This window comes from Castanea sativa, chromosome 7 (genome assembly GCF_040712315.1).
Source record: "Castanea sativa cultivar Marrone di Chiusa Pesio chromosome 7, ASM4071231v1".
In the NCBI taxonomy this organism is placed as follows: Eukaryota; Viridiplantae; Streptophyta; class Magnoliopsida; order Fagales; family Fagaceae; genus Castanea; species Castanea sativa.
The window spans coordinates 24,479,741-24,504,216 of record NC_134019.1 but is presented as its reverse complement, the minus strand read 5'-3'; the positions used below and the strand labels follow the sequence as shown (position 1 = coordinate 24,504,216).

Here is a 24,476-nt window from a genome sequence, read left to right as displayed (position 1 = left end):
CCTTAGAACTTCATCACAAAGAGATAGTACAGCTCATGATAAGATGAACAAAATCAATGCTTGATCGTTGGTGAATCGATGATAGATTATAATTTGCAAATCAATTTCCCTTATCTATGTACAGTTGACCATCTTGGCCGTCAACACAGTTATATATGTACAAAAAGTACCATTTTCTGGAGCAATCATATCGTGAGAGCAAAGATTTGATGAGAAATAATACATCTTTTATTGATTGGAATTGCGTCTATACATAAAATACAACTGAGAAGTGGAAAAAGGGCTTCTCAAAAGGTCCAGCTATCTACAAAATATATACAGTATATACGATACAATACTACTCTTCTGCTTTACCAAAAAGGACACCACCTGAAACAAGCAAAAAAAGCGGTGATAATTAGATAAATGGATTAAACGCTATATTCTTAAAACAGCTGTGGGTCTTAAAATTCAGGAAATTTCACAGACCATTACAAATTCGTACTTGTGATTAAAAAAATGGCAGACAAAATGATCTTTCAAGTTATTATCCTCATGAATATTAGACAAACTAATGGCTGACCTTTAGTCTGATCCCCAATTGCAAATAGGTGACTGTTCTCACCTTGACTTGGCAAACACCAAATTTATTTGATTATACATTTACTAGAAATATGATAATAGGCTTAAAGTTCGTAAGCTGAGATATATATATATATATATATATATATATATATATATATATATATATATATATATATATATATATATATTCATGTGCTTTACATATAAATTTTTTATGAAAGTGCTTCATATATAAATTATATCTAAAAGAAACACAACTCCATATGAGCATAAATAAGAAAGTGGAAGAAAATAATACAACATCATACCCAACATAATTTTGGCACAAATTTTCATGTGATCTAGCTTGGGTAATCAACTTCTGAACTTGCAATTTAACAGTTAATCCGTGATCAACTTCACGGCTTTCTCCAGAAATCAAGGTGCTGTGATCTACAGCATGCTGAATAGAACTAGTGGATACAGAGGAGGAAGTAGAAAAATCACGTCCAGTAAGTTTGTGACTCATCCGATTCATTACAACCACGGCACGTTCATTCAAGACCTCATTAGCATTAGCATCACCAAGTTGATGAACAGCCTACACAGCCAATAGATAATATGAGCACTATTCAGCTGAAGCATTTCAAATTATTTTACAATTGAGATTCAGAAATACCTGAAGAATTTCCCTCTCACGAACACCCCGTGGAGGGTGAGTAAGCTCTTTATTTGGAGCAGATTCTTCAGCATTCACAACAGGAGTGACATTAGCGCTTGCAAACACTGACACTTGTGGGACTTCATTGAAGTTGAAAAGACGCCAATTAATTAGAGGATCATGAACAAAGGCCTGAAACAGGTATGACTAAGAATCAGCTTCCATATCCCATCATTTTGATAAGCAATATTTGCTATTTCTATATAGTTTTGGGTCAAACAGACTGAAAACCAGACCCATCATGCCCATGTGGAAGCATTTACCATTAACTTCAGAATTTCTGAACAATGACCCTCCCATATTACTTTATTTTTCAATAAATTTATTTATTTTTGGCTAGTTAAGGCATTAACAAATCATGGCTACCCCACAACTATTGATACATTAAACTATATGATATCACCCAAATGATTGTTCATCCTTTAAACTTTTACATGTTACCCTATGTGGCCGTGTTTCTCACCTAATCCATATCATTAAATTAATTTTAGAAAATGAAGTCGTTCAAATGATAAATCTTAGAGAAGCAAAAGTAAACGCAAGACTGCTAGTGTCTATACCTCCATCATAGCCATAACACTATCCATATGTGTTCGGAGAACTTGCATCACATTTTCACAAGTTGAACGGAAGTTGCCCTCAATACCACTAACCTCCATAGCTTTCACAAGCATTCTAGTCAGGCGGAAGGGTACCTACACCATGGATTCTAAAATATGAAAACTAGAACATACAGAAATCCACAAAACGCGAAGCATATTACAATACATGTCATACCTTCTCAGGAAACTTCTCCCGGTTCATTGAAGCTTCAAAGCAGTCTCCAAAATCAATGTGCAAGATCTTGCCACTGCAATACAACTTTAAAATGTAAGACACTGAAATTTAGCTAAAAGTACACCTATCTTCTTTCTTTACTACATATTACCTAGAGCGGTGTAGCATGAGATTACTTGGGTGACGATCACCTAAGCCAAGAAGGTAACCCACCTGAAACAAGCAACTTATCTTTAGCTCACTTCAAAGCTAAAAATTAGATGGGAAAATTATAAAAGTAAAAAATGACTACAGAAATCCTGGCGATGCATGCTAAAAGTAAAAAATATCAGTGTGTGGTGCTTTATGCATGCTCAATTAGAATAAAACTCACATTTACATGCAATAATAACGTTAAATACATAAGAAAACTTGACTAGTTGTAATAATAAGCACTCTAGAGATGTAAAATTCAGAAATAGACTGAGCTTCTGAGGTTCTTTTGAAGATGGACAAGAATTTAGTAAGAAGCACAGGGAGGCAAAATGGATCTAGATAGGAAGTCTACAAGGGTGGAAGGAAATGAAGATGCTAAAAGGTAAACACATACCATGCTCATGACTGCTAAACTTCTAGTATAATTTGTCCTCCTCTCTAGCCATATCTCAGAAGTGCGACTTTTCAACCAAAGAACCTGTCAAAGGCAAGATCTATTCACCTTGTGACAACATATTAACAAGCAAAGCAAAAACAATGAAGATAGAGAGGAAGAAGCACTGAGTATTTTGAGAATAATACATACCCTTGCCAGGTCATTGCCTTCAGTATTTTGCAGGGCGTACTCAAAGACTTCCACTTTAGCAATGAGTGGCAAATGGTCATAATCTGGGGCAAAACTCAGCATATGTTTGTGCTCTTGATTTAGGGCAATCTGAAACCACAAAACGGTTATAAAACCACCTATGCAGCTATGCATCCATCCACAAACACTCACAATTATAAAGTAGTTACTTAGATGAAGCTACCTCAAAAACCCCATCAACCATCCAACATCACACACAAACACAAAAAACATAAAGACGCATGTGCATGTTCACACACGCACACATATCCACCCACCCCCAAATGCATATGCATGCACGCATGCACACACACTTTTCTCACATTAAAAGGACATCATCCAATGAACTTCAACTGACCTTTCTAGCCTCCCTGTACTCCCGAATGAGATGGTGAAGGGTGTCACAATTTGGGACCCAACCAATCAATCCACTGTTTGGAGATAGTGGAATGACAGCATATCGTTGAATAGACAAATCCTTTTCCTGAGTGTCCCTAGAATTCTCCAGCAGAGTATTCACCAAACCGAAAAGCTGCAAGACCAAGAATGTGCAGAAAAGTAAAAAACAAATACTAACATTTTTTGGACTACAGAAACAAGATATGCTTTATATTCCTGGAAACCTGAGCATACCTGCATTACACGTTCATCTTGGCGTAAATCTTCATGCCCCTTCAGTAAGAAGGCATGATCATCACCATCACTCCCATGAATTGTCAATTTCCGAGGTCTCTGTTTAGATGTTATGATACCCAGCTGGGGTGCGAATGATGCAATTGTCACCACTGGTGAATCTAAATATAGACAAGGGTGTATATATCAAAGGAACACTCACAGGTATAACACCCATATATTGTCACAAAACCATATGCCGAAACTTACCCGCTTTGTATGTCCCAGGAACAGCAAGCTCCAAATCACGACATTCTAACAATTCCGGAGAGACGGACTTTTTTTTTTTTATTATCATTATTATTTTGCATTTGTAGAAAAATAAAATGTTAATGCCATAACAATGGAATTAAAAAAAAAAAAATCCCATATATGAAGATCTGGATCTTTGTACCTGCAGGTCCAGGGTTGTAAGACTTTGAAGCTGCTTATCTATCCGTCTAAATACATGATAGTAGAGATCCCATGCCTGACAAAGTCACCACTTATATTATTCGCACCCCATTTCTTCAAAGAATAAACAAAACCATGGCTATGATAAAACACAAGAAAACCATGTCTAGGCAGAGAGCAGAGAGCTCACATATAAATCCAATGAATATAGCTGCATCATGTTATAGTTTAATGTCCAAAATAAACATTAAGTAATATAATATTTGACTAATCTAATTTAAAATATGAACCTGTTGTACTATTGTTTGCATAAATTGACAACTATTTAATTACTTTTCTAACTTAAGAAAATAATTCTTCTTTTTATATTCTTGATTATGTGTGAAATTCTATTTGTTGGATTTTGTTTTATTTTTTTTTATTTTCTATGAACGTGTCACATGGAATAACCTTAGTTTACTAAGATTAACGGACTAAAATGACAAACTTTAAGCTTAGTGGACTAAAATCATAATTCATCAAACTTATAGGGTGTAAATTGTATTATTGAATATATATATATATATATATATAGAGAGAGAGAGAGAGAGAGAGAGAGAGATTCTTTGAGACTTATTAATACTTTGACACATGCTAAACTTTGATGAGGTGGAAGCCTAAATGAAAAGAATGTCATAGAATGCACCATATGTCAGAATCTCATGCTCTCTCACAAAAAATCTTTACTATATATATATATGCACAGAGAGAGAGAGAGAGAGAGAGAGAGAGAGAGAGATTGCATGGTTAGCCATATGAACTTCTTTTATAGTGTTTGCAAAACTAGCTATTTCAAGACATTAATGTAATGGTAACATGAACATGGAGTGATAGGCAAGTAGCCAGACGGGGGTAGGTTCATATGCATTTACATTTTTAGCTATTGTAACAAAATTCACACCAAAAAGTCAAGGCTCAAAAAAAATTAAAAAATTAAAAAAAAAACCCAATCGCTCTTGAAAGATGATACATGACAAGTCCCAAAGGCTTAAACAATTAGGAAATTGCAAATTTAATCATTTAACAATTATTCTAACAATCCACCTCATGTGGGAAGAGTCACCCTAGGGCTCAACACATAATTTTAAATATAAATAGGAAGAAGGGTGGAGAAGTGGTTCAAACACAAGACAACTTGCTCCGATAATATGATAAAGTGCCACTAGTCCCAAAAAGTTTAAAACTAATAGAAAATGGTGAATTTAACCCTAACAAAAGATTCTATACCTGAGTAAGCTCAGCGTCCTTTCCAGTTCTCTTATATTTCATGCAACATTCATAGGCCTCTTGTAATTCATGACGATATGCCTGGAAATCACAAGGTAAAAGAACCAACCATCAAAATTGAAAGCCAAAGTTACTTTAAATGCTTTAAGGGTCAAAATAAATTAAATGTCTCCAAGTTGTAGTTTGATCTATGGTTCCATAGAAAGTTTATAAATAGTTGATGATGTTATGCAAAAACCTCAATGAATGCTCTCTCTTTTATCGTAGTATCATTCTTCATAGCACCTTCCTCAAGCATTTCATGCAATGGCTCCAACACCTTTAGCATCCCCTCTATATTATGTTCACCAAAATACAAACGACTAGCTTCTTCCAATGCCTCATGCCACATCTCATGCCAAAGTATTGCAACACGGATTAATTCTTTTGATACAAGTTGTGCCTGTGGAGAAAAAGGACCTACTTATAAATTTTTTAATTGACATAAAATTAAATAAAAGAAAAGAACTTAACAAAATCAAATTGATCAATCATTTCACCTGATCAACAAGTAAACCACTATGCTGCCGAACTTTGTCAACCACTTCTTGGGCCGCAGCTCTACGTAAATTACTTATTGATTTACAAGCTACTAGAAGAGGGTACATAAGAGCCTGTGAAAGGGATTGAATTACTATAATTAATGAGGAAGAAATTTTCTAAATTTTTTTTTTCTTTACTTAAAAAAAAAAAATTAACGTGGAAGAAACGATAATAAAATGAAAAGAATCTGTAGTTATGACATAACCGGCAAATTGAAAGAGCACCAATTAAAGTCAATCCCCAGACATAACTTGAGGAGGGATATCACCATTCATGCAAATATAAATGTAGCCAATTGAAACGCTGACAACGCAAAGCAAAATGCAGTTTCACCTTAAAAATTTAGGCACAGACATAAAATTCCACCAATTGAAGCTTTAAGACTCACAAAATCTCCACCAAATGTTCAAAGCTTTCTTCTTCTTCTTCTTCTTCTTCTTCATATGTATATATATTTTTTAACTCCTTTATTTAATTTAAATGCTTGAAGTGCATACTGACATTTCACCATTTGTAATCTTTATATTTATTCATCTCAAGTACAATATTACATGAAGAATCCAGTAGTATACCATTTCTAGGTTGCCCATGATTTAACTAAATGAGTTTTTTTTTTTTTAATTAAAAATATTCTTGTTTCATTAACCAAATTCTTTGAACTATGATGAAATGGATTTTAAATATAACTAGATAAATATGAATATTTTATTAGCTGGGTGGGGGACAGAGAGAGAGAGAGAGGATTGAGAAATAATGAGCTGAAACAAAGGAGATTTTGAGAAGATAAAATGAAAGCAAGGGAGAACAGGTCATTGAAATTATTTTCTCCCTCTATCTAGTAATTTTAGTGATAAACTACAACTTGTCATACCCAACGTGTAAGCTTTCTTTAAGTTTCCAAGGAAAAGGTAGTGTGGAGAAAGGGTTCAACATCAGGACTAATTGCTCTGATTCCACGATGATGCAGGGAATGTGATGGGCTGTTTGTGTATGGTTTAGAAACAATGAAATACTGAGTTGCTTAGAACACATTGATAGGTGGATAAGTACCTCTGCAAGAACACAGTTCCAAATAGCACACAAAGGCTAACAATTCATTCAATTATCAAAAACTGATTTACAAGGAGCTTACATTCTACTACTTATACTAGTTGTTTGGCATTGGTAGCCTCTAGATGGTCGACAAGTGTCTAAATTCTATCGGCTAATGCTTAAGAAATCATCTAACTAACTAACTAATTAGTTATAAGAGGATTAGGATATAGCTACTTGAAATTGCCCTGCATCAGGACTCTCCCTCTTAAGAAGCACTTGACCTCAAGTGCTCTTGGTTGCCACAAGATTTGTATGAATTTCTAGCCTTCTAGGATGATGAGTTGCCTTGTATAATGAGTTTGCTGTTGTTGGTAGCACACCAAATGTTGCTGCCTCTGCACAGCGAAGTCCCACACAGCTGAAACTCCAGTGTAGATGCATTTACATAGGAGGACTCCCTTTCTTGAAAGCAAACTTGTCCTCAAGTTTGGTTGATCCTCCAATTTTAAAGCCTTCTTCATCTTGACCATTGGTTTGGGACTTGGTTTCCTGTTCTTTGATTGCAATGAGTAGAGAAGCACAATCTTGTGCAAACCACATGTGCTGCACCTTCCTCCCAACATGGCTTGCCTATCGTAGTTACATGATTGTTTGTCTACTTCATCACAAAGAATGGAATACAACCTCTTGAAACTCTAATTTCATCTCCTTTATGTAAGCAAGACAATTTATGTTGATGCTTCAATTCTTGTTCAAAATCTCTTGTGACTCCATATTCTCATAACTACCTTTCTCAATCAACAAGTCACAAATTCTTCCTTCAATGCAGAAATTAATTGGAAAATTTTTACCTTTATGTTGTTTGTCTTCCTCCATTTCTTGCTTTGGAACTTGCAAGGCCTTTGTTACTAATGATAAATCCTTTTCTTCCTCAACAATAACATCTTCTTCTTCCATAGACTGATCATAAACAGGTTTAGCCACATATTTCATGCTATCACTCATTTATTTCCCTTCTTCACCAATCTATTCTTCAATGTAATTATCAAAAATAGGCTGCCCCACATCATGATCTTCTAACTCTTCAACCAGCAAATCTTGATCTTCAAATGCTTCTACCAGCAAGTCTTGATCTTCTATCTCTTCAACCACCAAGGTTTTACCCTTTGACAAAAAAGGCTGGTTCTTGGTTGGTACCTTGGAAACTTCAGATCCAGTAGTATTTGACCCAATCTCAACATTCCTGGTTGGCTGCCTCCAATGCTTAGTGAAGTTTGATGCAGCACCACCACTTGGGCTGGTTATTGAATTGAAAAGGGCTGATTGTGATCTCTTTGTTTTCTGAGTCTCAATCAACACTGCTCTATTTGCTGCATTTGAATTTGTCCAGCAGATGTGCAAGTTGCTGTAGTGGGTTTGGATGTGGCTGTACGGAAAAAATTGCTTCTCGAGTTTCTGTTTCAGCTTCTCCGAAATTTGAATCTTGGTTTTTCCTTCCCTCAATCTTTGAATCTTCAACTGCTCCCACCAAGATCTTGCCTTGCCTCTCAAATTAGTTGCTGCCAATTTAACTTTCTTGGATTCTGGAATATCATAACAAACAATGATCTCTTCAACCTGGCTAAGCCAATCCACAAACTCCCCATGATCCAATCTGCCATCAAATTCAAGGAATTCAATCTCAAATCTTGATTCCCAATTCTGGTTTGGCATCTTTGGCTGAACCATCACAGGATTGTGGCCATACTTCTCTTGTCTCCCTAGGAATATGAACAAAAGGTTGTTCATAATCCTCCTCATATAAAGCTACACTTCCAGCAGTATCATGCTGGTAGTATTGCTGTTGTATCTTCCTATCTTTTCTCAACTGTTCAGTCAAGGCTTGTAGTTGCCTCCTCAATAATTCCACTTCAGCTTTTAAGCCATTTTGAACCCTTCTACACCTTGGTCCGTTGGCTGCAATATCATCTTCCTCTACTACAAGAACAGCTTGCTTCTTGCCATTATCCTTTGTTGTCTTCTCAAAAACCATGGCTTCTTGCTACTACAAACTAATTGCTAGCACATATGAAGGCTTTGGTTTTGGTAAGAGAGGTATCTTAGGCTAGGAAAAGCAATCAAGACTGAATCTTGATAGGTTCTTGGACAGAAAATGAAGAAACAAATTGCAAACGAACTTGAATCCTAAGGATCTCAAGCTCTGATACCAAACTGATGCAGGGAATGTGATGGGCTGTTTGTGTATGGTTTAGAAACAATGAAAGGCTAAGTTGCTTAGAAAACATTGATAGATGGATAAGTACCTCTAGAAGAACACACAGTTCCAAATAGCATACAAAGGCTAACAATTCATTCAATTACCAAAACTTATTTACAAAGAGCTTACATTCTACTACTTATATTAGTTGTTTGGCATTGGCAACCTCTAGACTGTTGACAAGTGTCTAAATCCTATCAGCTAAGAAATCATCTAACTAACTAACTAATTAGTTATAAGAGGATTAGGAAATAGCTACTTGAAATTGGCCTGCATCACATGATAAACTATCACTTGTTCCAAAAACTGTTAGAAAATAGTGAATTTAATCATTTAAACATTATTCTAACAATTGGCATTACATAGATATAATAGCGTTTAAAAATCATTGACTAGCATAAACTCTCAACTAGATCGTCACCTTCAATTATTTAATCCAAACAATACTGATGCTAGGACTTTGAAAATCATATATGCATAGAACCATAAAAAACAAACCTGTGGATGACTCTGTCCAATTCGCACCAAAAGTGACTGTATCAGTTCTCTCACAGCACGGGTGTTGGAATGTATCCGAGCAATTATTTGAGGTAAAACCACAAGCCATGTATTAATATTAACAAGTGCAAATCCTTTCTGTAGAGCCATTTGGACTTCTGCAGTAGATCCATGGTTGAACCACAATGTGAGAAGGCGAAGTATATCCTGAAGAAAATAACAGGATCAAAATAATTCTTCATTAGAATGATAATTTTAAAATCCAGTGACAAGTCATGATCCACAAATTGAATAAAGAATGAATATCATATTTGAAAGTATACACTAGGTGCAGGGTACTACAGACAGCTGCAATGTAGAAATGAGGATCATGATCCGTCTATACACCTCGAATTAATGGCTTCATTTATGTATCAATGTACAGTGGGGAAATTGGCACAATTGGACAAGATATTTGTAGAATGACGTACAAAATAGAAACTCTTTAAGCAGGTGGAACAAGTGGGGAAAAATTCATATTGCAAGAAGGCCTCAGATCCAGGGATTTCATTTACCTGTAAACTATCATCAACACCTTTAGCATTTGCTGCACATGCTATTGAATGAAAATATCCAGTGACTGCTGCAACAACAAACTGTGCAACAAACTGTGCTGTAACATTTGGAACTTTAAGATAAAAAGACATCACTGCGGTATTGAATAGTGCCCACCAATGCCATGCCTTTGCCCATTTGTTTGCATACTGAGTGGCATTCTTGAATGCCATAAGCATATCTAACAAAATTTGAATACGAATTATAGGAGATCAATCAAACCTTCAAGAAATCTAAAACTAAAAGAATAATTAAGCATCATTACCTTTGATAGAATCATCATCCAATCCAGGAGAAGGAGAAATTAGTGCCCACTGCCAAGTTCCAAGTTTAAGATATACACGGGCAAGGAGTGGAACACTTGAACTTGTACAGCTTCCAAAGCCAATTGGGGTAACTAGTTGAGTGCTTGAGGCACTCGAAATCTCTATAGCCAAATTCTAAAGCAATAATTTTGTGCCAAGAAAAATACGTAGTAAGAAGACCCCCAAGTAGGTAGTGATAACAGAAAGCAGTGATTATAAGGGGAAAAAGGAGGGAAATATGCTGTACCTGCAACCTAGCAAATGCTTCCTTTCGCTTGACATCATCTCCAAGAGAATACTGGTACTCCAAGTAGGCCAGCATTACTTGAGGAGGCCCACAATACCTTATATTTTCAGGGGAAGTTTCAGGGTCATACTGAAAAGATTCCATACAAAGTTGAGTTAAACATACAAAAATAAATAAATAAATTACAATCTCAAACTCAGCATCCATGTTGGAACATATGTGCTAAATAGACCTGCAAGAGTTTAACTAGTGTAGATCTAGACTGGCTGATCCGCCAGCTTTTTCGGCAAAGAGCAGCAAACTTGAGCCAAGTTTCAATATCCTCTGTAGGAGGTAGCACAAGAGCTCTAACTGCCAGAAGTGCCTGCCAGACCTGAACATCCAGGCATCAAAAGTTAGAAGGAAGCAAATGAATTTTATCTGGGGAAGTCCCACACTTAAAAAGGAAATGACTCAGAAACCTCTCCCCACCCATTCTCCTTGCTTTTCTAGAATCCAACCCATGAGTACTCACAAGCCTCTGAAGAACACCAATTGTCCATCTGATACCATACTTTAAACCCAAGATTCTACATCAAAAGCTAACCCATTCTTCCACAAACCTCCAAAGCCACACAGGAATTATTACATTCTGAAAATACCAGTTTTTGCAAGTCTGTTAATTATTTATTTTTATTCTTTTATAAGGAAGAGAACAATTTATTAGAATGAAAGATACCCAATTGCGAGCACCCTCAAAGAATTTTTAAACAGACACTCATGAGGTCCAAAAAATCAAAATAGAACTGAATGATAACCCCCAATCAACATACAATATTCAAACAAATATCTCAAAAAGCTATTCTTAATATCTTGCATAGATTGCTCTTTGTTTGCAAAATTTCAAAGATTCCTCTCTCTCCATATAGTCCAAACAATGTAATGCAGAGTAGCTTGCCACACAACCCTTTTCGGTGACGTCCAAACACCCCAAAGTACCCCAAAAGTCATGTGTGCAAAAGACCACAGCTCTCTAGCCATTGACAGTGCAATAGCAAGTGCTAAAATGTTTTACTACTGCCCTTACACATTAGACATCTATCCGTTTGACAAGGTTATCTATGATCAGTATAGAATCCAAAGCAACTGTCTGTAAAATGCTACCTTAAGTAGAACCTTATTACCTCAAACACCTTTCCAAGGGAACAAGGATGTATATGCACATCTCAAACATGCATAATAGTATCAAACACAAAACTGCCCTTTCCCATCTAGATTCCAAGTAAACAATCCTTGCTCCTTTCTACAACCTATCTGAAGTAAATTAAGTCCATCAACTGATTCATCTCTCCTAATGAATCTAAGATTCCAACACTGGCTTCTATCATCCTCTCCAAACGTAATCAAGTGCACTAACTCACTAAGGCATCATTCTCCACTGTAAGGGCAGACCTAGGATTTCAAGCTAGGGGGGCCAAAGTATAAGAAGAAAAAAAAAAAATCAAATAGGTATCCATATAGTACTAACAAACTATCAATCAAGATCAATACACAATAATACATTAAGATGCAATCATTTACCAACAAAAGCAAAAAAATACAAAATATTATTATTTCTTAAGAGAATCAACTATTGCCAAAAAAATTTATTTTCACAAACCAAAACTTACTTTTGCTACTTTAATATAACATTTGAAATGTCTTGTATAGCAGCGCTTTTGGTATTTGGTGTTCTAAATATTAAATATTTTCCATTTAGAACACCAAATGCTAGTATTCTAACACTGGGCTGACTGAGATTTTTTATTTTTTATTTTAAAATTTTGTTTTTGTTAAATTTTTAAGTTAGGTAGTTGCTAGTTAGGTTAGGCTAATTAAAAGAGTAGTCTAAAGTAGGGTACCTAGTAAGCGAAAGTTTATATCTCAAACTTTATCTGTCATGGGTGGTTCCACATTTTTCTTCATTGAATCCAAAACTTTTGAGTTTTCCATTGTGGAGGGGGGTTCTTTTTTCTCTTTACGGATCTTTGAGAGAGGACATTCTTCAATGTGCACTGTATTTCTGGGGAAGGAGAGTGCACACCGATTCATGCTCCATTTGGAGGATTTATATTCTAAGAAATCACCTGATCAATATGCAAGAACATTTAGAGAAGGTAACTTGGTGTACATCCTTCAACTGGGGTCAAATGCACATGGTAAGTTTTTAATGGTATCAGAACTTCTTCATGGTCGTCGGAAGGGTACTATAGTGATACCAGAAGGAAGATTGGGAAGTGGCTGGCACTATTTCGGCATTAATCTGAGGAAAATATTGAGACCAGCCTCTCTTTTCAGCCAGGGATCTTCTCAGAGAACTCAGGGTGCTACAGAGGTGGAGGCGCCGGTGGAGGGTGACAGCTCTCTTATCCAAGGCGGTGAGAAAAACAAAGGGAAACCAAACACCGATGTCTCATCTTCCTATGCATCGGTGGTGGTGGTGGGGCATCGGAATAATACCACCGGCAGAGGGGTTGAAGGGAAGAAGAAATCTGCGTTGGGAGGGGTGAAGATTTGGTCAGAAAGCAGTCGCAATCTCAGCAAGAAAAGTGTCCTAGGACAGAGGGAGCAGGTTGGAAAGAAGATTGTGTCAGATTCAAGATGTGCTTACCGTGATTCCTGCAAGGCTAGTTCTCTCGGTCAGAGGGAGCTTCTAGGGGCGAAGGTTTTGTCAACGGTAAAGGAAATTGAAAGTGATGGGATGAAATCTGAGCTATCGTTGGACCTCTTTATGCGCTTGGAACGTGGGTTAGATGGGAGTTGGGCTATTGTGTGGTCTGAGGTAAATGAAGTGGGCCCAAACTCCTTTAAACCCTCAAAGCCCATTAACCTTATTCCCTCCAGCCCCAATGTTCCAGCCAAGCCCAGTAGAGTGTGGAGGCCATGTCAAAATCCAAAAACGTTGAACCCAGCCCACTGCCAGAGCTCTAATCCTGATCTCGTAGCCCATGTATCGGGATCCAGACTTAAGATGCCGATGGAGGACCTGGTTCCGAGAGTGGGACAAGTGGGCTCGTGTTCAAGGGAGGAAGAGGCGAGGTCGGCGACGGCTCGTGGTGAAGACCCAGTGACCGGAATAGTTGGTGAGGCCCCTAGCGGCGCCGATAAAGCTATTATCGACGCCGGCAAGGCGCTGACTGGGCTTTCGAGCCCAGATACCGGATCGCCTCATCGGCTCGGGTTTTTGGAGCTGGGTGTCACCGGCGACTTGGTGGTTGGCTCGGAGTTGGTAAGGAATGGGCCGGTGAGTAATGGTCTGATTCCTACTGTAGACTTGGGTAACATGTTGGAGGTTTAGCTTGGGGAAGGGGAAACAAATGTGGAAGAGGTGGATTCCGTTGGGGATTTTCAGGCAGAATCTGGGCTCACTATTCTTCCTAGGGAGTCCATTGGGGGGGTGGTCAGTGGTTGTGGCAGTGGAGAGAACGATAATTGTGTGTTGGACTGTGAACCTCTGTCTCTTTGGGTTCCTAATGATCCAAACGTGGGTACTTTGACTCAGGATTTTGTAGAGGGAGCACAGAGGAATGTATTTGGTCCACACTCGGATTGGGTATCCAAGTTGATGAAAAAATTCTGTAAATTGGTGGGGTTTCCTATTGTGAGACATGAAGCTCAATGTTTGGCCCTTTTTAGCATACTAGAACAGGACTCTCTCAAGGTGAATGACGAAGAGGTGGCTAAGAGACCTGATAAGTCAGGGACACGAGGCCTTAGGGAGCTAAAGGGGCTGATTTCATATGTCAATTATGAGGGTGCCATTGCTAGGAGTAAGAGCAAAGACTCTTTGACTGACTTGGGGGGTGCTAGTAGTTTTAAATGACGCTACGACTGCTTTCTTGGAATGTAAGGGGGCTTAATAATCCCCGGAAGAGAGAGGTGTGTAAGAACCTTCTAAAAGAGTGGAAGTGCGATTTTGTGTGTATTCAAGAAACGAAAGTTTTGTCTATTGATGGGGTCTTTGTTCGGAGTTTATGGGGTAGTTTGTTCACTGATTGGGCTGTTTTGGATGCTATGCAGTCTTCAGGTGGGGTCTTGCTAATTTGGGATAAGAGGGTTTTTGAGAAGTTGGATATTATTGTGGGTCAATTCTCTATCAGTGTTTTATTGAAAGGAGTGGTGGATGATTTTGTGTGGGCTTGTACAGGTGTGTATGGCCCTAATGACAATGGGCAACGGTCTAATTTGTGGGGGGAGTTGTCTCAGGTGCGCGCCAGGTGGCCTGTGGCGTGGTGTCTGGTAGGTGATTTTAATATTATCAGATACCCAAGTGAGAGACTTGGCTGTGAGACTTTCAGCCCCGCTATGTTCACATTCTCAAATTTCATAGAGAATAATTCCTTAGTTGATTTACCTTTAGAGGGGGCTTCTTTCACTTGGTTTAGAGATTCCGGTCTTCCCTCTATGTCAAGAATCGACAGGGCCTTGGTCTCTCTTGATTGGGAGGAGCACTTCGATAATGTATCCCAATGGGTGCTTCCCCGTGTTCTTTCAGACCACTGCCCTCTTCTGCTGGAAGCTGGTGTTGTTCGGCGTGGTCGAAGTGCCTTTAAATTTGAGAACATGTGGTTAAAGGATGAGGGCTTTGTTGATAGAGTTAAGCAGTGGTGGGATAGCTACAGTTTTGAGGGCTCTCCAAGTTTCATCTTGGCTCAAAAGTTGAAGGCTCTAAAAGCAGACTTAAAAAAGTGGAACAGGGAGGAGTTTGGTGATTTGGCTTTTAGAAAGAAGAACATGCTGACTGAGCTGATGGGGTTAGATTTGAGAGAGGAGCTAGTGGGTCTTTCAAGTGAGGATCAGATTCGGCGACTCCAACTCAAAGGGGACATAGAGCACTTGGCTACTCTTGAGGAGACTTCCTGGAGGCAAAAGTTGAGAGCCTTATTCATGAAAGAGGGAGATAATAATACTCGGTTTTTTCATAGATTAGCAAACACCCATAGAAATGCTAATCAAATTAAAAGGATGGAGGTGAACGGTATCCTTTATGAGGATGAGCATGATGTACGCTCTCAAATAGTCCTCTTTTACCAAGAGTTGTATAAGGAAACTAAGGTGGGGCGTCCTTCTATGGATGGGTTAGAGTTTGCCCGTATTGAAGAGGAGGATCAGGTGTCCTTAGAGAAGGAGTTTACAAAGGAGGAAGTCTTCCAGGTTCTAAAGGAGATGGAGGGGGATAAAGCCCCTCGTCCTAACGGCTTCACCATGGCCTTTTTTTAGATTTGTTGGAGTGTCGTGGAAAGGGATGTAATGGATTTTTTTGAAGATTTCCATCGGCATTCTACGTTTGAACGGTCTTTGAATGCTTCGTTCCTCACTTTAATTCCTAAGAAGTGTAGTGCCGTTAACATTACAGACTTTCGCCCCATTAGTTTGGTGGCTAGTGTTTATAAGCTGTTGTCTAAGGTGCTGGCTAATAGGATGAGGAGGGTTTTGGATAATCTCATCTCTGAGACTCAGAATTCGTTTGTTGGCGGAAGGCAGATTCTGGATTCAGTGCTTATTGCAAATGAATGTTTGGATAGCAGGTTGAAGAGCAGAATTCCGGGTGTGGTTTGCAAGCTGGATATTGAGAAAGCTTATGATCACGTGAACTGGGAGGCCCTGTTTTATTTGTTGAGCCGGATGGGTTTTGGGGAGAAATGGAGGGGGTGGATTAAAGCTTGCGTTACGTCTGTTCGTTTCTCTATCCTTGTAAATGGTTCCCCTGAGGGTTTTTTTGGTAACTCTCGTGGGTTGAGACAAGGGGATCCGCTATCTCCGTTGTTATTTCTTTTGATAATGGAGGTTTTAAGTAGGCTTTTAAAGAAGACAGAGGAGTGTAATCTTATTCGGGGTTTCCAGGTGGGAGCTGTGAACTCTGCTGGGGTGAGTATTTCCCATCTGTTATTTGCGGATGACACCATCATATTTTGTGAGGCCTCTAGGGAGCAGCTACTGTCAATTAGGCTGGTGTTGTCTTGTTTTCAGGCGTTTACGGGTTTGAAGGTCAATGTGGGGAAAAGCGAGATTGTCCCCGTGGGGGAGGTGAATAATCTTGATGCTTTGGCTAATGTGCTTCAATGTAGAGTAGGCAAATTGCCTATGAAGTATTTGGGGATGCCGTTGGGTTCTTCTTTTAAGTCCCCCTTGATCTGGAATCCTATTTTGGAAAAGATGGAGAAGAGGCTCTCTGGGTGGAAGCGTCTCTATTTATCTAAGGGTGGGAGGCTCATGTTAATTAAGAGTACTCTCTCATGTCTCCCGACTTACTTTCTATCTCTCTTTACTATTCCTAAAGCAGTGGCGGCTAGATTGGAAAATATTCAGAGGAAGTTCCTTTGGGGGTCTTTGGAGGGGGGTTTCAAATATCCTTTGGTGGCATGGGATAAGGTGTGTCTTCCCGTCGAGATGGGTGGATTGGGGTTAAGAAAGGTGGTGTCGTTTAATCAGGCTTTATTAGGAAAGTGGTTGTGGAGATATGGCCACGAAGATACCCACCTGTGGCATCGTGTTATTTCTTCAAAATATGACGAGGGTCAAGGGGGGTGGAGGACTAGGGCTTGCAGGAGGTCCCATGGGTGCGGCCTTTGGAGAAGCATTAACGAAGGTTGGGAGAACTTTTCTAAACATCTTTCATTTGTAGTGGGGGAAGGCACTTGTATCCGTTTTTGGCATGACAGGTGGATTGGTGACGCTACTCTAAAAGTTCTCTATCCTGAGCTTTATGAGTGTTCAGCGGTCAAGGATGCCTGTATCTCAGAGGTTTTGTGGATTCCAGAAGGGGGTACTGTTAGAGTGTGGAATTTAACGTTTTATAGAGCTTTTGAGGATTGGGAGTTGGCGGCTTCGTATTCTCTTCTCCGGCTTATCCAAGCTCGTATTCCTCAGGGTAGTAGGAGAGACACCCTTTACTGGAGGCTTAAAGGGGATGGTATGTTTGATGCTCGGTCTTATTACCTCGCGATCCGGGGTGCTTCGAATTCTTGGCTTCCTTGGAAGGGGGTTTGGAAACCTAAGATCCCTAAGCGGGTGGCGTTCTTTCTGTGGTCTGCTGCTCATGGCCGGATTCTCACCTTGGATAACCTCATGCTTAAGGGTCGGCCTCTGGTTAATAGGTGTTGTTTGTGTTGCAAGGATGGGGAGTCGGTTAACCACCTTCTCCTGCATTGTCCTGTTACCCACTCCCTATGGTCTTGTATGTTTCAGGCCTTTGGGATTCCTTGGGTTATGCCAGGATCGGTGGCGGATTTGATCTCTTGCTGGCATCAGTGGCATGGAAAGGATAAGTCGGACATATGGAACTTGGTTCCAGGGTGCTTAATCTGGATTGTGTGGTTGGAGCGGAATCGCCGTTCCTTTGAGGACAAAGAGAAGACCTTGATTGAGCTAAATCTGTTATGCCAGCGTAGTCTCTTAGAGTGGTCTCGATGTTGGGGGTTTACTAATTGTTCTTCTCCCTCTGTGTTTATGTCCTCTCTTAGCTTAGTTCCTTAGTAGCTTTTCTCTTGTTGTTCATCATCATGAACTTCTTGTATGACTTTCTTTCTTTCATTTATAAAAGCTTTCTGATTACTTATCAAAAAAAAAAAGAGTAGTCTAAAGTTTTGGAAGAGTGAGGCACAACTCTAGAAATTAAAAATATATATATAATCATAAATAAAAAAAAATTCTTTTTTTTTTCTTTGGGCTAGGGGGGCCCAAATTTTTTTTTTTTTTTTTTTACTTTTTTTTTGGGCCAGGGGAGCCTGGGCCCCCTTGGCCCCCCCTGTGGGTCCATCCCTGTCCACTGCAATGCAGTTAAGTCTGGAAACAAGACCAAAGACTGATCTCCAAACCAACATCACGCCAAAACCTGATTTTCTTGCAATTCCCTACCCTATAGGATACAAAATGAGAAAATCTATCCCAACCAGCCCAAATGCCTTTAATATGCTATATAAGCATGAGGTCTCCTTACTACTGTTGTAGACCATTCATCCCCATATTTAGCTAGACTATTAACATGAAAAATATAGCACTTCAAAATCAGAGTCAAATCAAATTGGATTTCGGTTTTTGCCACATTTTTATGCAATCTACAAAACAATAAAACTAAAGATGGTAAGCATTGACCTGAGTTAATGACCGTCAAAAGCTACTAAAGGACCACGCCGAGCCTAACTGCCATCATGAAGCATGCAAGAGGAGCCAAAATTTTCTTACTTCAAATTCTTGCTTTTGATCGTAAAGTAAAACTAACTATACTGACCCATAAATTCCACTCTAAATCTCCATCATTTCCAGAACATTATCATGCATCCACCCAAATCCAAAATCTACAACAAATTAGTTTACTTTCAGAGTAACCAGTGTTTCTACATGCAACTATGTCGAAAACTTAATGTCTAATCTCACTTCTACAGATTTTCCAGTTTCATTTGACATCTTTTCTACTGCTATGTTACACAATTGAGTGGGTCTTGAACCCATGACCTTACCCTCCATCCCATTATTATGTGAGGAGGAAGTGCCATTTTACTAATTGACAATAGTTGTATCTACTTCATTATAAAATTGTAATATCAACCAATACCCGTGTCTACCTCAACATTTCGTTTCACTCCTTTTATGCGTTCATTCCACATATTGCGAATAAGGGCCCGCCGTCCTTCAGCAACAGGATTTCCAACAGGAAGTGTACAGTAATCAATGACCTGTTGGAGGAGCAGACATTGTCCTCATATTGTGATTTGTATAATGATTTTTTAGCTAAAGAGGCAAAGTAAATTCCAAATAAAATCAGGCCAAACCTCCTCTAGTTCTGAGAGCTGCTGAACACGGACCATATTGATATAAGCACGTTCATAGCTCTCCAAAACCTAAAAGACAAGATGTTCGATTATCAGTTCAACAAATAAGAAAGAACTTAGAAAAGGAAATGTTATTTTTCTTATTATTATTACTGCAGGGACAAAAAGTCCTCATGCTAACATCATCATCAACATCACTGACAAGGAAACTAACAACCACTACAGTACTACTGACGTGCTAATATGAATTTTTTTTTTTTTTAAAGATGCACCAAGGGATATTGTTAGATTTGCCTGAACCCAATTCTTAAAGTAGGAAATAGAGTGCATGGCTTAATTTTAAGAGTTTGAAATAATATGCCTACATAAATTTTTCTGTTTCAATTTTTTAATAACATCAGCTCTAGAATACACCATATCAAGCATGTCTGTGGATATCTTAGACAATATTTTAAAGTTTTTTATACAATTATACACCAAAATATCTAGTATTATTATATGTGATTGCGGGGTTCAATATATTAGCTTTCATCAGAAGTTGACAGCCATACAAAAATTCCAACAGACAACCATTGCTAAACAAATTTAACATACTTAGCGCTTAAGAAAAATCCTAATAGGAGGATGCGGACCCAGCTTCTATTAAGATCATAATTCAAAAAGATCCTCTAAAACAAGTACTCGCAGAAAACACTTTGGTGATACAGGGCAGACTCACACAAGGGAGTTTTCAGTTTCATGAGATTGACACTCTTAAGGCCTCTAGAGTATATGCCTATATAATGGTATGCTACAAGAAATGCTGGGGAAATGTTATGGTTGCTTGAACCCTTGCAATTTGTAATTTTTAGGAAGAACTCCCCATTTATTTCCCTTCTTAAAAAATAAGTAGAAGAGAGAGAGAGAGAGTGAATTGCAGGATTATTGCCAGAGTGCTTCCAGAAAACTAATCCCTTGTCTTGGTGTTGTTCTCAAAGATGTATACCCTTGAATAATCTCCATAATTCATTTTGCATGAAATTTGACAGATTCAAGTGAGAGATAGCTTATATTAGGAATAAGCTAGGTTTATTACATACGTTGAATTTAAGAAGACAAATGATTGTTTCAGCTGATTGTTTCAGCTGAGAGGTTCCTGGTTGGGTCAAACAAAATCCAAAATTATGAGGCACCAATCCGATCATGAAAGATCTCCTTCTCCTTCACCAAATTGATGATTTTTGAGTGGGTTTGGATCCAGCGTCTGCGTCCACGTTCACGTTTCAGTTTTTTTTTTTTTTTTCTGCGCAGCTTTTAAGGGAGACAAAGGCTAATGTTCATATACTGTGCATGAACAGTAGCCGCAAAAGTAGACTTTTTAACTCTTTTCTGTGTATAAGTGGGTCCCGTGCACTGTTCACGGGACCCACAAACTTCACTTTTCAGCATTTTTTAATTAAAAATGGGTCTCACTACTATTTACACATTTAAAAATTATTTTGCTATAGTGTTTTTAGTTTTTAGTTTCAGCAAAATAAGTTCTATCCAAACGGACCCTTTATTTTCCAAGTAAAAATGCCAAACAATGACCTGCCTCATATTTAAGAAAAAGCAAAATGTTGCCTTACCCTTGCAAGAGCAAAATAAATACAAACATGGTAACATAAAAACAACAGCCAACCCTTAGTGCCAAAAAACACAGTAAGATAGTAATATACGATCTAGAAATGAATTTTACTTTGTTTAATATATAGTTCACCTTGTTTACTAATCTCTCCTTTATCATTTTCCAGGAGAAGACTTCCCAATAAGTAAGACAAGCCAAAAACAAAAATAAACACCCAACTCCTCAAAACTTGAATAGCTAAAATGAAACTAGCATCATTCTTCAAGTTTTTGAAAATCCCAGAATTGGGCTGTTTCTCATTCCTCCATTTCCTCGAATATCCTTTAAGGGGTAGTTTTTTCATTACATGTGGCTGGTTCTTTATTGGTAAGACACACCTAGTGAGTCTTTATATATATATATATATATATAATGAGATCTATTTAATGGGAATTTTACTTCATGTTCATGATGATCAAAACAAAGAATCTTAAAAAATTACAAAGAATCAAACAGAGAATCAAAGAGAGCCTTGAAAATCAAAAATTGCATTACAATGTGTAAAGCCCCATGCATGAGACCAATAAAACAAGGTTTGAATCAACAAGAATTTCAGCTGATCAAGAGATCTCTCAATATCCTCAAAAGTGAAATTGAGCCTAGTTAGTCTTGAACCCACAATGCCAGCCTCTATCCATTAATATGGAAGGTCAAAGTGCCATTTGAGCTAGAGCTCATTGGCCATCCAATGTGAAACTGAGATAATGTTTAATATGTAGAATAAGAAAGTTACAGACAAAATGCTAAGGAGTCCAAATATCCATCAAAGAAACTCACCAAAGCAGCAAGCTCTGTTGCCAGGCATTTCCTAGCTCTCTCAACATATTCACGTGCTTCATCATGCTGGAGGGAAAATTATAAATGATTCTCAATAGTTGCTAAAAACATAATCAGGAGTAAAACATATTTGGCGGATATAAGCATACCTTTCCTCTACGAACTAACAAAACAGCCCTGAAAAATGTTCCACTACTACTTCCATCACCACCCCCAGCAGTGTTCCCCAAACCCCGAAGTCTGGTTTCATCACCATCATCTAATCGAGACACATATTCAGCCATTTGATCCCACTCTCCCATGTTCCAAGCAGCACTTGCAGCCTGAGATGACCACATAAGGAAAGTCAGCATGAGCACTAAGGGTATCAGTAACAACCATTTAAACACCACAAGCCAACCATTGGGGCCATTTCTAGTCGAGCAGCTGGCTCAGCCGGGGTCCAATATTCTTTGCACAAGCTGTTAAGCTCCTCCCATCGAGCCAATGCAGCAAGGCATCGCATCCGTCCTACAGAAGACCACTCATATGAAGCATTTTCAGAAACTAATACAACAAAGAATTACCTCCAAAAGTTTAAGATTCTTAAACATAGGAAGGCAGAATCACAAGAAACTTAAAATTTAACAAGAAAAGGAACCAAAAAAACAACAATAATAATAATAACATAAATGCACACAAATATGGAAGAGTTTTGAAGAGTTTAACATGAACAGCATTGAGAAAGTCAGAAACAAAAAAATAAGAGTAGGTGTAACAGAAATTACATTTTATTCATCAAATTAAGCATCATGCAATGGTGTAACAATAATAAAAAGAATTGTATCTCTGATTCATTTATATACTCAAAGCAAACAACCACAACTATAATACCGTATGAAAAGGACTTAGACTCTTGGTTAACTTAAGCTTGCAATCAGAGTGCATTTGGTAGGGAGGAAAAGTGAGAGGATCGAAGAGAGTGGAGAAAATGGAGGATGGGTTGAGTTTTTTACTTGTTTGATATGAAAAGTGGAAGGAGGAAAAAAGTATTGATTATTTACACATGGGCCAGCCATTTTTTAATCTTCCAAAATGGGAGGAAACGGGGAGGGAAAATGTAATATATAAGTGATTTGAAAATTTTATCCCCTCAAATCTATGAAAAATAATTTAATACAATTATGTAATAGTAACTTAATAGGAAAAGAGGTCAGGCCTTGGGATGGCACATGCCTCCACCAAAAAGTGACAGATTTTCGGGTTTGAGTCCGGGAATCAGCCTCTTAAAAAATAAAATGGAGATATGGCAGCATACAAATCACCTCCCAGACCCCACAAAAATAAATTTTCTTTGTGGGATAATACTTTTTTATATAATTAGAATTTAAGTCAACAAAAAAAATTTCTAATCTATTTTTTTCATGCCTTCCAGCAAAAGTTGTCAATTAAATTTATTAATCTCTTTCATTCTTTTTTTTTCTTCATTTTTTTTTTAATATTTTCTTTCCTCTTACTTTAAAAAATCCTTACAACCAAGGCTAAAAGCTTATTCTTATTTATTAATTTGTTTCTTTGTTTATCTAGCAAGATACTTTCCTTATGGAATAAGTTTGAACTACATTGTTTATAGGCGGCCCTAGTTTCAATTCTTTAACAAAAAAATTATATGAAAGTTTTAATTTTTAAAAATGATAGCATAAGTCTGTACCAGATGGTTGAAAATCAGGGCCATTACATCAAAAATAAGTATATGATTGTGAATTGGTAAATTATTTGACATCATTTTTTTAAAATTAAAAAAAAAAAAAGTTCAGGGGGTTTTATTAAAATTGTAGACGACAACAAAGTCCAGACAATGATTAATCAAATCAGGTTCATTATATGACAACAAAGTCCAGACATGATTAATCAAATCAAGCCCATGATTGTCCTATTGATCTTAAACAAAGAATTTGTGTGTGTCTTGTTGGGGGCAGGGGGCCTTCTTTTTATAACGTTATTCATTTTTAAGTCATCATCATTGAAACCATAAATTATATTAAGAACAAAAGAATTAAAAATTATAAAACAAAATAAAACAAATGTAATACACCAGACAATAGTAAAACCTAACATGTTAATTAAAACATACCTAAAACAGCATCCAAAACTAGATGTGGACTAGATGCTTGAGAGGCTTTGGCAGTGTAAGCCCTAAGTGCATCATCCCATCGCTGCAATTTCTCATACCTAAAAAAATTGCAATTTAGTGTGAGTACTCACTATATCATTTAAGATTTTTGTTTGGAAATAGTTGAAACTGCAGAGACATAAAAGAGCTCCATTATCATTTGTTTCAAGGACACAAAGATGAATGGGTTATATGAAGGCTGAACATTACCATGACTCCTTCAGTTGAACGTCTAAATTTTGCTGGGCATAAGTCAATATTCCAACTGCAGCCTAAACAATTGAATATCCATGAATCATAAGGGAGCAGATACGTTTATAACAGGGGGACATCAAAATGAAACCTCGAAAAGTAGAACTTAAATGATAAATGTTCTAACAGGCAATTTTCTTTAGCGATAAAC

The 24,476-nt window shown here is 37.8% G+C and overlaps 1 protein-coding gene across 2 annotated transcripts in view; it reads right to left on the bottom strand.

Annotated features, from left to right (window-relative positions):
• Positions 1–205: 205 nt before the first annotated feature.
• The window catches only part of LOC142643585 (serine/threonine-protein kinase TOR), a 90,356-nt gene continuing 66,085 nt past the window's right edge, over positions 206–24,476 (bottom strand). For both annotated transcript variants that reach the window (XM_075818272.1, XM_075818273.1), the window contains exons 31-57: positions 24,284–24,345; positions 24,035–24,132; positions 22,322–22,431; positions 22,071–22,244; positions 21,922–21,987; positions 19,500–19,568; positions 19,293–19,403; positions 10,943–11,083; positions 10,711–10,839; positions 10,424–10,598; positions 10,119–10,339; positions 9,565–9,771; positions 5,732–5,845; positions 5,431–5,634; positions 5,193–5,273; positions 3,928–4,002; positions 3,744–3,810; positions 3,495–3,655; positions 3,220–3,393; positions 2,823–2,951; positions 2,631–2,714; positions 2,193–2,254; positions 2,042–2,114; positions 1,825–1,959; positions 1,223–1,396; positions 873–1,144; positions 206–369 (exon numbers count right to left, since the gene is read on the bottom strand). In XM_075818272.1, the coding sequence (XP_075674387.1) occupies positions 351–369; positions 873–1,144; positions 1,223–1,396; positions 1,825–1,959; positions 2,042–2,114; positions 2,193–2,254; positions 2,631–2,714; positions 2,823–2,951; positions 3,220–3,393; positions 3,495–3,655; positions 3,744–3,810; positions 3,928–4,002; positions 5,193–5,273; positions 5,431–5,634; positions 5,732–5,845; positions 9,565–9,771; positions 10,119–10,339; positions 10,424–10,598; positions 10,711–10,839; positions 10,943–11,083; positions 19,293–19,403; positions 19,500–19,568; positions 21,922–21,987; positions 22,071–22,244; positions 22,322–22,431; positions 24,035–24,132; positions 24,284–24,345 (3,387 nt within the window). In that variant the 3' untranslated portion in view covers positions 206–350. The remainder of the gene's footprint in view (positions 370–872; positions 1,145–1,222; positions 1,397–1,824; positions 1,960–2,041; positions 2,115–2,192; positions 2,255–2,630; positions 2,715–2,822; positions 2,952–3,219; positions 3,394–3,494; positions 3,656–3,743; positions 3,811–3,927; positions 4,003–5,192; positions 5,274–5,430; positions 5,635–5,731; positions 5,846–9,564; positions 9,772–10,118; positions 10,340–10,423; positions 10,599–10,710; positions 10,840–10,942; positions 11,084–19,292; positions 19,404–19,499; positions 19,569–21,921; positions 21,988–22,070; positions 22,245–22,321; positions 22,432–24,034; positions 24,133–24,283; positions 24,346–24,476) is intronic.